The 14,518-nt window shown below is 42.7% G+C and overlaps 1 protein-coding gene across 1 annotated transcript; it reads left to right on the top strand.

Annotated features, from left to right (window-relative positions):
• Positions 1-636: 636 nt before the first annotated feature.
• On the top strand, positions 637-12,592 carry FBXO7 (F-box protein 7; the record flags this gene model as incomplete). The annotated part of the gene is made up of 9 exons (XM_082014172.1): positions 637-758; positions 2,240-2,534; positions 4,479-4,706; positions 7,332-7,473; positions 8,644-8,727; positions 9,839-9,931; positions 10,896-11,072; positions 11,773-11,810; positions 12,188-12,592. The coding sequence occupies 9 exons, from the start codon at positions 637-639 to the stop codon at positions 12,590-12,592; spliced, it is 1,584 nt and encodes a 527-aa protein (XP_081870298.1).
• Positions 12,593-14,518: the final 1,926 nt, after the last annotated feature.

Raw genomic sequence — 14,518 nt, 5'->3', positions numbered from 1 at the left:
GTCTTTTCACATTAACTCCGAAATGACAATTCAGCAGTCTGCCTTAAAAAAAACAGGTTCCTTTATAAAACTAAGCGCTCTTGGGGATAGCGTCCTCCTTCAGCCCTTCCCCTAGTGCCTATTTCCATGAACTTCGCCAACAGAGCTTAATGCCCTGCTAGGAACAGGCTCTCCCTGGCAGGTTTGTTCTTCGAGTAACACCCAAACCGGTATTACACTGAGGACGACAGAAGAGAAACAACCCAACCACACCGCTCCGCATGGCGGCAGGCAGCCAGCCTACAGAAACCACTCCGGCCAGGGGACGCGGCGAGCGTTGGGTAACTCCTTCCGGCGCATGCGCAGATTCAGCCCGAACGCCCAATCATCGATCGCCGTAGCGCAGGCCACGCCGTGGCACGCCGAGGCACCGATCGGGCGCCCGGCCGGCGGCGCGCTCGGGTGACGCCTCGAATCCCGGGGGCGTGGCCGAGAGGGGGCGTGGCCGGGCTGGCTGAGGCGGTGCCGCGCCAACCAAAACAACGACACGCCCCGGCAGCCCTTGCGCCCGCTCCCCGCTGCCACCATCACCATAGCCGCTACTCAGCGGGGCCCGCTCGGGGCCCGAGGCGGGCGCCGAGACCCGCCGCTGCCGCCATGAAGCTTCGGGTGCGGGTGCAGAAGCGAACGGCGCCGCTGGAGCTGCAGGGGGCGGAGCCAACTCTGGGGGAGCTGCGCGCGCAGCTGCGCCGGGCCCTGCTGCCCGCTTGGGGGTACAGGTAGCGTGCGGAGCGAACCATCGTGTGGGGGTAGGGGGTGTGCTTGGTGGAGGGTGGCTGCGCGGGGCCGTACCACGCGGTGCGGGGGAAGGGAGGGGCGGCGGGTGCTGGCCGCAAGGCCGAGGCCCTGGGGCCTACGGCTCCTCCTCCGCCCAAACGCGAGGGCGCCAGGGGCGGGCGCCCAGAGGAGGGGGCAGAGCGTCCGGGGACGAGACGCGCCGAGCTGCGCTACCGGCTCCGGAGCCAGGCCCGCGGTGTGAGGGCGCCGTGGCTGGTAGGCCCCGTGTAAGGCGACCGGCGGCGGGGCTCCGCCCGGGCGCTGGGTAACACATCGTGGAGTGAGTCGTGGGTGAAAGATTGCCGGTCCCGAGGTGTTACCGGGTTCACGGTGGGCACGTTGCTGAGGCTCGTGCGACGCCTGGCAGCGCCCGCCGCTGAGCTTCCTCCGACAGACCCGGCGGCGGGGCGGCGGTTTGGCTTCCCGGCTGCCCGCTGCAGAGCAGGGAAGTCAAACCTCGCTTTGGGACGTGTTCGGCGGGGAAGCACGGATTGCAACTCAGTCAGAGCTGACTTAAAATTTCCGCATGGCCTTTACGTTACGAAAACGGCCGTGGGGCACCAGTGTTCAGAGTTTTGCAGGTTTCTTGGACAATTTCTGGGTTTGCATTTCATAAAAGTCTTATTCATACATAACTCAGGGCAGCCTTTATAGGGAAGTGACATCTGCACAGTCAGGTTAAGAAATGCCTACAGGAGGGGCTCTTTTGCCGATGGTGGCTAAAGGGTTTGTATTCACAAACCTTTAATGAGGTACAATGTACCAGCGTTTCACTGATGATAACATACATTGATAGCCCTGCACTGTATAGCAGTGTGCACAGGTGAAATCTAAAGTTACTCCTTGTCTTGCCACAGTGGGTGTGTTTTATAGCTGCTTCTGTGCCAACCAGTTGCATTTCTATTTTTTATTTGTTTGTTGTTTTTTTTCAGGTGCTTGCCCTGAAGCATCTTTTCTTAATACCCTCATTTGCAACTGGCATGCTGTAGGGCAGCTGCTGACCTTTTGAAGTGAACGTTTTGCTTAATCAGAGAGCAAGATGGTTGAGTCTGAAACACTGTCTTGTTTTTAAAGAATCTCAGCTAGTAGTTTATTTAAAGCTGGTTTTGTTAGGTGTGATGTCTTCTAACTTGGAGGGCACTTGTTTGCTTTCCTTCATAATTGTTTTATAAGCCATTACTGTAAATGAAGTTATACCTACCAAGCAGCTATGGCTACTTAAAATGTACTGGGAGAGAAACATAGGGGAAGTAATGTCATACCATATTTTTTTCCCTACTCTTCCTTTAATATATAGATAATTATTAATGGATTAAAACCCACTGTGTAGTACTATTGTAGTATGCATTCCTAACTATACCTCTGTGTGCAATTACCCAGGTGCAGCCAAACATGTTTCCTTTTTTTTTTTTCTATTTTGCAGTTCTGATACCAAATTTTCAATAACATTGAACAGAAAAGATGCTCTCACAGAAGACCAGAAGACCTTAGCTTCATATGGGATTGTTTCTGGTGATTTGATATGCTTATTACTAGAAGAAGCAGATGGACAACCCAACCTACCTCCTCCTTCTACTCCTCCCCCACTTGAGAATGGTCATGAGCCACCCACCTTGATCCCCAACAAAAGTCAGGCCAACAGGCTGAAAGAAGAAGGGCAGAATGAGGAATCTGACAACCAGAAAGCTCAGGTGGAAGGTCAAAAGAGTGACAATAGGGTAAGTACATGAAAATTGCCCTATACAACAGAAGGCAAAAATGAAGATATCTTGCTGTGTCAGTTGCTGTACTATATAGTAGAGAATCTTTTCAGAATATTTGGCTCCTTTTACTTGTCTGATATATAGCCAGTTATTTGGATGGAAATTTGTCTCTATTCATTGTGTATTAGCTGTGACACAGAAGCTAGTTTAGAGATCCTGACATGTTTCCGGTCTGACATTTTTACAGGATTTAATGTTTTTACTGGAACATGCTTTTTCTATAAGGAAGTTAGGAGTATGGTTCTTACCTGCCTCAGTGCTGTGTTCTTGAGGAAAGTGATTCTAGGTACTGTACAAATGCAACAGGCACTGCCTGTTGGAAACATCACTCACAAGATGAGTGCATGATTCTTTTCTAACAGTTTGTAACAATTCCCTGTGATTCAGACAGCCTGCCATAGAGTGAGACCTGTCTGTCTTGTGCATGGAGATTGTGCTGCTGAGGTAGCTCATGCCTTATGCTTTCTAAGTGTACATCTGTATGACCCTGTATGCTCCATGCAGCTAATAGCACACTTTTTCTTACTAGTCAGTGGTTTGTTTCCCATGTGACAGTACATACAATAGTTAATGAGATAACAGCTCCCACCAACTGCTGGATTCTGTGATAGATGGTCTACCTAAGGAGACTGCAGGTACAGCCTAGTGCCACAGTCTTATCTTGTTATACGATCCTGTCTGGTTTAGGTAGGAGCTTCAGAAGCTGGGCGTAAATTGTCTTCCAACATTCTTTCAAAGCAAGTAGGTATTTTTTTTGTTTGTTTTGGAACGGGTTTCAAATACAAAATGTCCCTTAATACAACCTTTGTATGAAGTTTTTAAAAACACTGTTTTAATGTATGATAATTAAGCTTTAGGATAAAAAGAATTGTAAGTAATGAAAGAAAATATAGTTGAACCATTGTCCCATTGATTCTTTTCAGGAGCAATAATCTTTGCATGGTGCTGTGGGCATGCAAACTCCTTATGTCTGTCAGTCAGTAAGCTGTGCAGAAGTATCTGTTTCATATTTATTTAATATTTGAAGGCAAGATGAAAGACTCTCACATCTCCTGCAAAATTGTGGTGAAAGAGTCAGGAAAATTTCTAAGCAACTAGGTGTCATTGTAGAAGAGCTTTAGAAGTCTGAAGATCTGTGTTTAACTGGGGCTATGTCCATTGCTGTTAATGAGAGCAGGGAAATTCCACAGGTGGATGGCCATGCCAGCCTCATACAAATGTGAGGGTGTCATTTGGCATGGATGCGGGGGAGAAGTAGCTACAGCTCCTTTAGACTGTTCCCCCCCGCCTTGACCCTTCCCTGAGGTAAATTTGCCTATAGTTTTCATTCACATTATTTTTAATGTGTCTGTGTGTAGTTTTATCAGCTAATATAATATGATGAGATTTTGGTAGAAGAAAGAAAGCCACTATAAAACCACAGTGCTTCTCGAGTGTCAGCAGATACACTTCATTGATCTTTCCCCCTCCCCCAGCTACTTAGACCCATTGTGTTTCTAAGCAGTCCAAGTCATTTTGGTTACTTGCCATGCATGTTGGCTGTATTTAAATAAATAGTGGTACTACAGTGAGTAAATTACTCCTGTGTATGTTGCAAAAATTCTTATGAAGGTTGAATATATTATCATTTTGTCTTCAAGTAATATATGCAATTGAATAATAGACCCTTTTATGAAGGGCTTGCATTATAAATACCAAAAAATACAGAAGCTATGTGTATAATCTCAGTCTCCAGCTGGGATGCTAGAAAATGGAGGTGTAATGAATCTGTAATACTTGTGTGAGAAATCAGCAGAGTAGACTTGGTGCCTGTGAGGACTGGAATAAGCAGACAAATAATGTTGATGTATATAGAGGTGTAATTTTCTGAATGAAAGTATGTTTTGCTTTCCCTTGAAGGCAGGATCCAGCCTAGAATTTCCTTCCGGATTAGTCCCAGAAGATGTTGACCTGGAAGAAGGTACAGGTTCTTATCCGTCTGAACCCATGCTGTGCAGTGAAGCCGCTGATGGTGAAATACCACATTCCTTGGAGATGCTCTACCTTTCTGCTGAGTGTACCAGTGCCACTGATGCCTTGATCGTTCTAGTACATCTTCTCATGATGGAGACAGGCTATGTACCTCAGGTAGGCGCACAACCAATCGGGAAATTTCTTGGTCAGTGTGAGAAAGCTGTGAAATATCGTGGGCATGTGTGATACAAGTTGCATGTGAAGATCCACTTCTGGCTTTGTATATGTCAGTCAGCAGCGGGGGCAGCTGAAGTATCAGCTTCTCTAATTTGCCTGACCAGTAAGCCATAAGGCTAAAGACTGGAGAAGCTTTTAGGTGTGAGAGAAGAGGCCTGCCTCTGTTTGTTTTAGTCCCCAGCCTCAGTGGGACCCAGCTGATAACCTCCTGTTTCTGCTTTATACCATTGAGCTTGCATAGATGTGCTTAGATGTAGCGCTTCAAAGAAGTCCTGCCTTAAACATCAGTATCATCTCAGAGAATCACAGAATCATTAGTTTGGAAAAGACCTTTAAGTTGATCAAGTCCAGCCATCAACCCAACACCACCATGCCCACTAAACCATATCCTGAAGTGTCATGTCTACACGTTTTTTGAACACCTCCAGTGATGGTGACTCCACCACCTCCCTGGGCAGCCTGTTCCAATGCTTGACCACTCTCTCAGTGAAGAAATTTTTCCTAATATCTAGTCTAAACTTCCCCTGGTGCAACTTGAGGCCATTTCCTCTCGTTCTATAGCTAGTTACTTGGGAGAAGAGACCAACACCCACGTTGCCACAACCCCCTTTCAGGTAGTTTTAGAGAGTGATAAGGTCTCCCCTCAGCCTCCTCTTCTCCAGACTGAACAACCCCAGCTCCTTCAGCTGCTCCTTGTAACACTTGTTCTCCAGACGCCTCACCAGCTTCGTTGCACTTCTTTGGACACGCTCCAGCACCTCAACATCCTTCTTGTAGTGAGGGGCCCAAAACAACACAGTATTTGAGGTCTGGCCTCACCAGTGCCGAGTACCAAGGTACAATCACTTCCCTGCTCCTGCTGGCCACGCTATTTCTGATACAGGCCAGGATGCTGTTGCCCGTCTTGGCCACCTGGGCACACTACTGGCTCATACTCAGCCAGCTGCCAGCCAGCACCCCCAGGTCCTTTTCCGCCAGGCAGCTCTCCAGCCACTCCTTCCCAAGCCTTTAGTGTTGCATGGGGTTGTTGTGACTGAAATGCAGGACCCGGCACTTGGCCTTATTAAACCTCATACAGTTGAACCTGGCCCATCGATCCAGCCTTTCCAGATCCCTCTGCAGAGCCCTCCTACCCTCCAGCACTCCCACCCAACTTGGTGTCATCTGCAAACTTACCAAGGGAGCACTCGATCCCCTCATCCAGATCATCAATAAAGATACTGAACAAGACTGGCCCCAGAACCGAGCCCTGGGGGACACCGCTCGTGACCGGCCGCCAGCCGGATTTAACGTCATTCACCACAACTCTGGGCTCGACCGTCCAGCCAGTTCTTCACCCAGCGAAGAGTAAATCTGTCTAAGCCACAAGCTGCCAGTTTCTCCAGGAGAATGCTGTGGGAGACGCTGCCAAAGGCTTTACTAAAGTCCAGGTTGACAACATCCACAGCCTTTCCCTCATCCACTAGGCGGGTCACCTGGTCATAGAAGGAAATCGGGTTGGTCAAGGAGGACCTGCCTTTCCTGAACCCATCTCAACGGCATCCTGTTCAAATGGTGGTTAACAATGCCTATGTCTGACAAAATGTTGTCTCCAATTCCTTATTAATGTCAACTGAGTTCAGTTAGGCTTTGGTTCCACTAACCTACAGAGGAATCCAACATGTGGTTGAGCACCTACGGCAGTACCTCTGATATATGAATTCACCTTTTCCCTTTAGATTTTCAGATTTGCATTGTATGTTTACTAATATGTGGCTAGCCATTCAAAAAAAGATTTGCTCTCAGGGAAGGTGTTTAAATTCTCATGTTTTTTTTTGCGGTAGGGCTAACTAAGTACATGTAGGGGTTCAGTTTAGGTGTCTGATTGACCAATACCGGTTTAATAAATCTGCTAAGTTAATTGCATTCCTATAGCCTGAAATACTATCTGAAGAATATATTTGCTACTGGGAAGAAAGTTTATGTTAATCAATAGGCTTGGAAGTAGGGAAGATGATCGCTATACAGACTTAAGAGGAAAGAGAACGTCTGCTTGTACATGTGACTATGTTATATCCCTCTCTCTGATTCTATCTGAGCCTTTTCATGCTGAAATTGAAAGGAAAAACTGTTAGTCCACTCAGATTTTTGAATGGATTTCAAGCTGTGATTCTTGAAGCCCTGTCAGACCTTGTAAGTTCTCAGAAAAGGTGCAATAACATGTTTTTCATGCAGTAAATTAAGGTACATGCAGGAGTTGTCAGAATGCTGGAATAAATGACAGAATGAAGTACATGTCTCAAAGAAATAGGTGTGAGTCTGCTCACTGAGGAAACTCCTCTGTCAGAAAGTGGGACAGGACAAAAAAGTTAATGAACTTCACTTTAGATTTGCTGTTAGTCTTGGGGAAAATAGTATATAATCATGCAATTGTAGTCTGTGTCATAATGCGCATAAGGACTACACCAAGATTTGAATTGCAAGTAGCATTCTGGCAGTTCCTAACTTTTAATTCTCTTTTTTTCACCCCTTAGTCTTGGTACATTGCTAAAGTATGGTAGTGTTATTTCTGTGTATTTTTAGGGGACAGAAGCCAAGGCAGTGTCTATGCCAGAGAAATGGAGAGGGAATGGTGTTTATAAGCTACATTACACACATCCCCTTTGCGAAGAAGGTTCTGCTGGTTTGACTTGTGTACCTTTGGGAGATCTTGTTGCTGTTAATGGTAAGTTAGTCAAGTTTTTATCCTGGATGCACATTGCTAAATATCACCATTATTTTGCAAGAGAAAACTTAAATGCACTTTTGTGAACTTGGTTTAGAACAGCACCTTGATTATTCAGGTTGCTGAGGTGCAAGAAATGCTTCTTCCTGATGCTGAATATTCTTGGTATTTCCTGTCTCTGTATTAACTGTTTCTTTACCTCTAATCATAACAACAGATCGTCCTTAGGGGATTCACCTTGCCTTTTCATTGCAATGTTGTAGAAATCTGTTTCTTGTCTCATTTCATGGGAACTTTGGTATACATTGCCAAACATTAGAAGAGGTAGATTTGCTCCAGGTACAGTATTTTGTCTTATCTCATGTTCTTTGCAAGACTTGTAAACAACTTCCAGACTATGTATTCTTCAGCTTTAATGTATAATCTTTCCTGTATCACACTTAACAGTTTAACTGTGGTCTCAAAAATTGTATTTAGTTTAAGCTACTCAATCCAGAAACTTTAAGGAAATCTTATTTTTTGAAGCAATTTCCATATCATTTGGTGTTTTTTGAGTTTGTTTGTGGTTTTGTTTGCCTTTTTTCTTGAGCGATTCCACATTTTTGCAGAACCAGTATGAAATTGGGGCTTGATTTTAATTTCAATATATCTTTGATTAAAATTTTTTTTGTCTTTATTTGTGAAACTTGTAACAGATTATGCCAATTTGGATACACACATATGTTTTCACAGAACATGTACACATTTTGATCAAATGTTTTAACCAAGTCAGGTTATGATTAGATTCAGGACAGTGTTATAATTTCCATGCATGTAGTGTTCATATAGTAAGCTTGTTGAGTCTTTTCTAGTTAGTGTTTCTCTAATGACTGGGTTGTTATAATGGCTTGCTGTGTTACTTCTCTGTCCATGTGATAGAACTGTTGAAGACAATACTTGGTTTCTGTCACCAAGATCTTTGTTTATTCCCTGCTATTTTAAGTTCCACTTTATATTTCTAAAATTTTCATTTGTCTAGCTGCTTCCTATAGTTGGGTATTTTCCTTGAGGGAATCTGGTAAGGGAGGAAAGCAAAACACCTCTGAAGGATAAGGCAGTAATGAAGTGATCTTTGTCATCTCCTAATGTATTTTAAATTTTGAAAATATTTTTCTTTTCTGTCATTTGCAGCAACATTAAAAATCAACAAAGAGATTAAAGGTGTTAAGAGAATACAGCTATTGCCAGCATCCTTCGTTTGCTTTCAGGAGCCAGGTATGATTGTGCTGTGATAGTCATAGTAATAAACTGAAAAGTAAGGAAATAATGCAATGAGTAAGGATATCCTTCAGTAGAGGACCAAATAGGTAGAGAACAGCAAAGAATAAAAAAAAAATACAGTTACCATTTAGGTGAGTCATAGCTTTGTGGTAAAAGGAGTTCAGAGTGTAGCCATTTTGTTGTTGAAACAATTTGAATTTATTGGATTAACTGTGTAAGGAAAGAACCTTGCAAAGCAGAGTCATCCTTTGGCCCATATGTCTCCTATTTATGACGTCCTAAGCATATGTGTGAATCTCTGGGGCAGTAATGCTGGATTATACCCCCTTTCTGCCAGGCAGTTCAGGACTTCACAGGCTGATGGTACTTACACTCTTCTTGTGGCACCGTAATTGTTACATTCTTTTTGTCAGAAAACATGTGCTGACCACATGGCTCTCTCCAGAATGCCAAAATTAGAGGGAACACTAAGGCGAGGGAGAAGAGAAGGGCAGATAGATGTGGATCTTTGTGAGCACAGACCTCACTAGCTTTTTGTTCTCTGAAGTATGTATGAACGGCTTCGTTGGTGGTTGAGGCTGACTCGGTGTCCTGCACTGTGTCCTGAGTAGCCCCAGTTGCTGATGTACAAGTCTAGTCAAAAGGCTTTAGAAGAATAACTGAGCACTGAAACGTGTCCGATATAATAGTAAGAATCTTCTGTGTCCCGTTTCTTTAGAGAAGAGCATGTAAAGACCTTCCTGTCAGAAAAATGACTATTGCAAGCATTTACAACATAGGTGTGTGTTACACATGAGCTTTGAAATCTGTCAAAGGTATCTCTGACAGCTTGAGAGTCAGTTTGTTTCTGAAGAACTCAGTTATTTCACCTAAAGGTGCTTTTTAAGGCTAAAGGAAAGCCTAGTCTGGCCATAGAACTGGTTTGTAGCTTGTCAATGAATTACTTAGTGCATGATTGTTACACTCTAGCTGCAGAGTTGCTCCCATCAAGATTACAAGCAGGTTACAGTTCTGCTTATAAGAAAACCATAAGTCTTTTGCTCTTAGATAATTTTTTCACTATAACCTCCTGAAGTTAAGCTTTTTACCTCTCCTCTTTTGATAGAAAAGGTTGCAGGTGTTTACAAAGATCTTCAAAAATTATCCCGTCTCTTTAAAGACCAGCTGGTTTACTCTCTTCTGGCTGCTGCCCGACAAGGTGAGAGAAAATATTTACAATTAGAGATGGTACTTCATGGTTGGGAGTGGAAGGAAGGGGGTCTATCTAAAGCCTTGAAAGAGAGGTGTTAGAAACACCTGTTCAGTGATGGGTATATAAAGAGTAAGCATAATGTAATTTATACATTCTAAAGAAATTATATTAATCTTTGTATCTCAGAAAATGTTAATGTAATGATAATTTCCTGGTTTTCATTTTTGATTGTCTCTAGTCTCACTTAAGAGACTGAAGCGGAGTGGCTGTTTTCCACACTTAGTGATGGGAAAATCATACCACAATAATTTTTGTGGCAGTAGTTCTGTAGTTTTGATCCATTTCTTTGTCAAAGCAGAAAAGTTTACATAGCATCATATTTGGAAGTCTAACCCCAGGAATGATCTTCTTAGTAACTGATCATTGAGGGCTCGGAAAAGATGGTAGGAACTAACCCAAGCTAGTGTTTTGGAGCAGTAAGAAGCCAGGCATTCTCTGCATAGGTATTGCCATAAAGGGTGTCAACTTTGTATTCTGAAGACTACTTAATCCCTCTAGACTTCAATGCAGTAAGGTTTTAAGTGAAACGTGTGCTCTGTATTTAATGTGGTTTTTGTGGGCCCATGAAATTGGGCAGGTTTGTCTTTCTTTACCTATTCCTTTGTTTTGTAGCCTATAAACGTAGTTAGGTGTCTGGAATGTTTCTTAGGCTTACAGTGGCCAATAGTAGTCAGTATAAAGTGTTGTTTGCCCTATTTTGTTCACTCTGTAAATGTACTTACATTTGCAAGAGATCTGTATTATAAGAAGTCACGTCACAGTACTTTCTGAGAAAAGTGGTGTAACTCAGGCATCAAAGGGAAATGATTTAAGGAAAAGATTATAATGTCCTTTCTTTCCTTTAGGGTCTTTAGAGATAGAGTAAACTCTGCACCACTTAGATAATGCTTCTATTTTCTCCATTTTGTAGCTCTGAACTTGCCAGATGTGTTTGGGTTAGTGGTCCTTCCTCTTGAGCTCAAGCTTCGGATTTTCAGACTTCTGGATGTTCGTTCACTCATCTCTCTTTCTGCTGTTTGCCATGACCTTTACACAGCTTCAAATGACCAGCTTCTGTGGAGGTTTATGTATCTGCGAGATTTCAGAGGTAATGTTGAGACACATGTTTTTCTAATTACATTCTCATGTGAACAGAGGGATTAGGTCTGACAGACTTTTGATAAGAGGCTCCTCAGGCAACCACTTCTGATTTTTAAACACTGTGAGTAAATACAGTTATTTTTGATGCTAACCAGTACAGTTGGTCAGGTGTAATTCAGGTAGATGTGCAGTTTTCTGCCGTGAAAACTGGTGACAATCTGCTGAACCATTACTGATGGACCACATAGTTACTCCCATTGTGTGGTGCAGACTTCCCTTGTTTTCATCTGTTTCCCTGGCTACCTTGGCGTACTGGCTATTGCAGATATTAGGAAGTGGAGGGAACAGATATTCCTGCTGTAATTTCTCAGAAGAGACTGAAGAAATAATGTGATCAAGGGAAGTGCTGTCAGAAGTCAAAGATGGGGACAGTGTTTCTGGGATTTCTGTACTTAGTAACATTTGGAGATAATGCTTTAGGTAGAATGGGTGTGCCCATAAGTTGATTACTTATTGAATGGTCCTGGAGCTTTATATTTTTTAAGATGCATTATCTTTATGAAAAATGTACTGACCAAAAGTGGGTGTGGGTTTTCTTTCATCTCTTGATTGTTCTTCAAGTTCTGACAAAACTGGGCATCTGTGGCATGAATACTACTTAAAAATAAAACAGATTGCTCTTCATTTTTTGCCTTTTTTTTTTGTAGATCCTATTGCAAGGTCTCGTGACACAGACTGGAAAGAAGTAGGTGGCTTTTTTTATATAATTTCTCTGAGATTAGTCTCCACGGGCTAATTTGAGAATAAAGCATAGACTTTGGGAGGCAGTAACTTTGAGTTAAATTTTAATTTAAATGTGTGGTGTTCTGTGTACACATGTTGAGTTTGGTCAGAGTAGGAGAAAACAGCATCAACAAGTTACATGGTGCATGCCCAAATCGTGGGTTAGGGGTCTTCCAGAGATGCTGTGTTTGGTCTTTGGCAGGCAGGGGAGTTGCTGTTCTGGGTTTTCAGACCGGGAGGAGCGCTTTTCTGAGATGTGCTGTAGAACTGAATGCAGTTGCTGAAGGTGGAACACAAAGCACTTAGAGAGCTTTAAAATTCTTTTGTTTCTGTCTGCAGCTATACAAGAAAAAGTTGAAACAGAAGAAGGAGGCCCTGAGATGGAGACACATGATGTTTTTGCCCCCTACACCTCATCCAATCCCCTTTCATCCCAACCCATTCTATCCTAATCCCTTTCCTCCCAACCCATTCCCACCAAACCCTATCTATCCCCCAATGATCATTGGTGGAGAATATGATGAGAGACCAACACTTCCATATGTTGGAGACCCAATTAACTCGCTCATTCCTGGCCCAGGAGAAGCACCAGGCCAGTTTCCTCCATTCAGACCACATTTTGACCCAATTGGTTCCTTGCCTGGAGCAAACCCTACACTTCCAGGACGAGCTGGTCCCAGTGACAGGTTTCCACCTAGACCCAGCCGGGCCCGCCCCATGGACATTCGCCGTGCATTCATTTGATTTCTGCTTTTTCCTTCAGTGAGTTTTCTAGTCCCTGAGCTTGCTTTCTAACAGCAGGAGATTGCAAATCCCAGGCACTAACATCTGCCTTCTCTTCAGATTGTGGCAAGAACGTGTGCATGGTAAATGTTTCAACCACAAAGGCTGGGTTTGTTTTATGCTCTGGTAGTACTGCACCACCTAGCACTAAGGTCTATTTCACAAAGAGCTACAACTTAGAACAGGTTGTTCTGCTTCCTCCTGCCTCACCCTTAATAGTCTGTGAAGTGCTACTTAGAGACCGGAAGGATACTGGCCAAATACTTGCTGCATCAGATAAAGAGCACTTTAAATACAAACCCTATACTTGTATGTCTTATTTGAAAAGTTTTATTAAATTGCCAGGAAAAATGATGTTTAAAATCTACCTGGCTAATAATCTTTAACAAAAAAAAATCTACCATGTTCCACATAGAACAGGATGCTACCATTTGTTATGGTAGATATGAGTTCATAGAAATTTTCAAAGATGACATTTCCTTTTTCCTTTAATGTTTTATTAGGTAAAAAGCATTTTTGTATTGTTACTTATTACACAAAGAATACATGGAAGGGATTTTCTTTATGTTGAAGGTATAAGAACACAACTCGCTTTACAAACAACTGAGTAAAGTCATGCTACAGTACAACTCAAAAGTCTGAACAGAAGCAGAGCAATTTTACAAAGAACCAGCAAGCAAAACTTCTGTCATTCTCCTTGACTTTACAAATAAGGAGCTGTTGTACATGGCTGCATTTACTGTGTGGGAACTAAAACTGGTGCAAAAATAAGTCTTTCCTCCTGCCTAACTTAGGAACTAAGTTGCAATGGAAATGGGATCACAGCAAGAGAAGCAGAATGAATTCTGACTTTTCTGCAGTAAATTCCATTTAATTCCATTATTTAAGTATCAAAATATATCTTGCCAAGAGGAAATGTATTGTAGCATGTTATGAGCACCTTTCAAGTATTGTCTTACTAACTAATGAGCAACTAACAAGACCACTGTTAAAGCCTCCTGATGAGATCTGCAGGCTGATGCTGGAGCTCAATTAAAGGAAGACTGGAATTACTAAACTTTGCTAGAACTTTTCATTTCTTACGTATTTTTTTAAGATGAATTGATCTCAGTGTTTCTGTAAATGTAAATGGTACTGATGACCGTTGTGACAGCTGGTACTATTTTCTAAAATCTTTTTGAAATTCCAACAGTGGAAATGGAATAACATTTCCTATTAAATACGAGCTGTTTAATCAGTAATACTTGTGTGCTTTTTCAGGTGATATTTCAGTGATTCATCTTCTTGTTTTGTATAAAATCAGCTGACTTTAATAGGGTCAGGAAATTTTGCCATTGACTCCAGTGGAAGTAAAATATAATACTTTATTTTACTGTCAAATGTTGTATTTCTTCCTCCCTTTTCTGCTTCACAGGAAGAGCATACCAGTGCAAATTCTGCTGTGATTAAGCCCCTAAGAGTGTATTTATAGAGTCGGGAGGCAGTGATTTCCCTTCAATACCCAGATTAGACTTAACTTTAAACATTTGCCTGCAGTGGTTGAATTGCTCTTTTTCTACAGAGTTTTCTCTTAGCTGTATACTCAGGTCTCTTGGAGCTTAGTGATTCCTTATATTCCGCTGACTATAAAAAGGAAAAGGGAAATCTACTCTGCATTGGTCTTGTACCGTTTTGTCGTTGCTATGAGTGCTTTAGAAATGCATATGTAATATTCAGATAAGGTTATACAGCTTTAACTGATAAAATAACTTGTAACTTACTCTTTTCACTTTTTTCAAGCTGTTTCTGGGAACAATGATCTCTATGTGTGTGAGATCTGTTAATTTTCTGGTGCCAGTGGTACTCACATTATCAGTGCCCTGATGACAGTCGTGTTGCTTGCCCTGC

Source organism: Phaethon aethereus (genome assembly GCF_964289735.1).
Source record: "Phaethon aethereus genome assembly, chromosome: 1".
Taxonomy (NCBI): domain Eukaryota; kingdom Metazoa; phylum Chordata; class Aves; order Phaethontiformes; family Phaethontidae; genus Phaethon; species Phaethon aethereus.
Note: the sequence above shows the minus strand (reverse complement) of the source record. Positions and strands in the feature narration are given on the sequence as shown.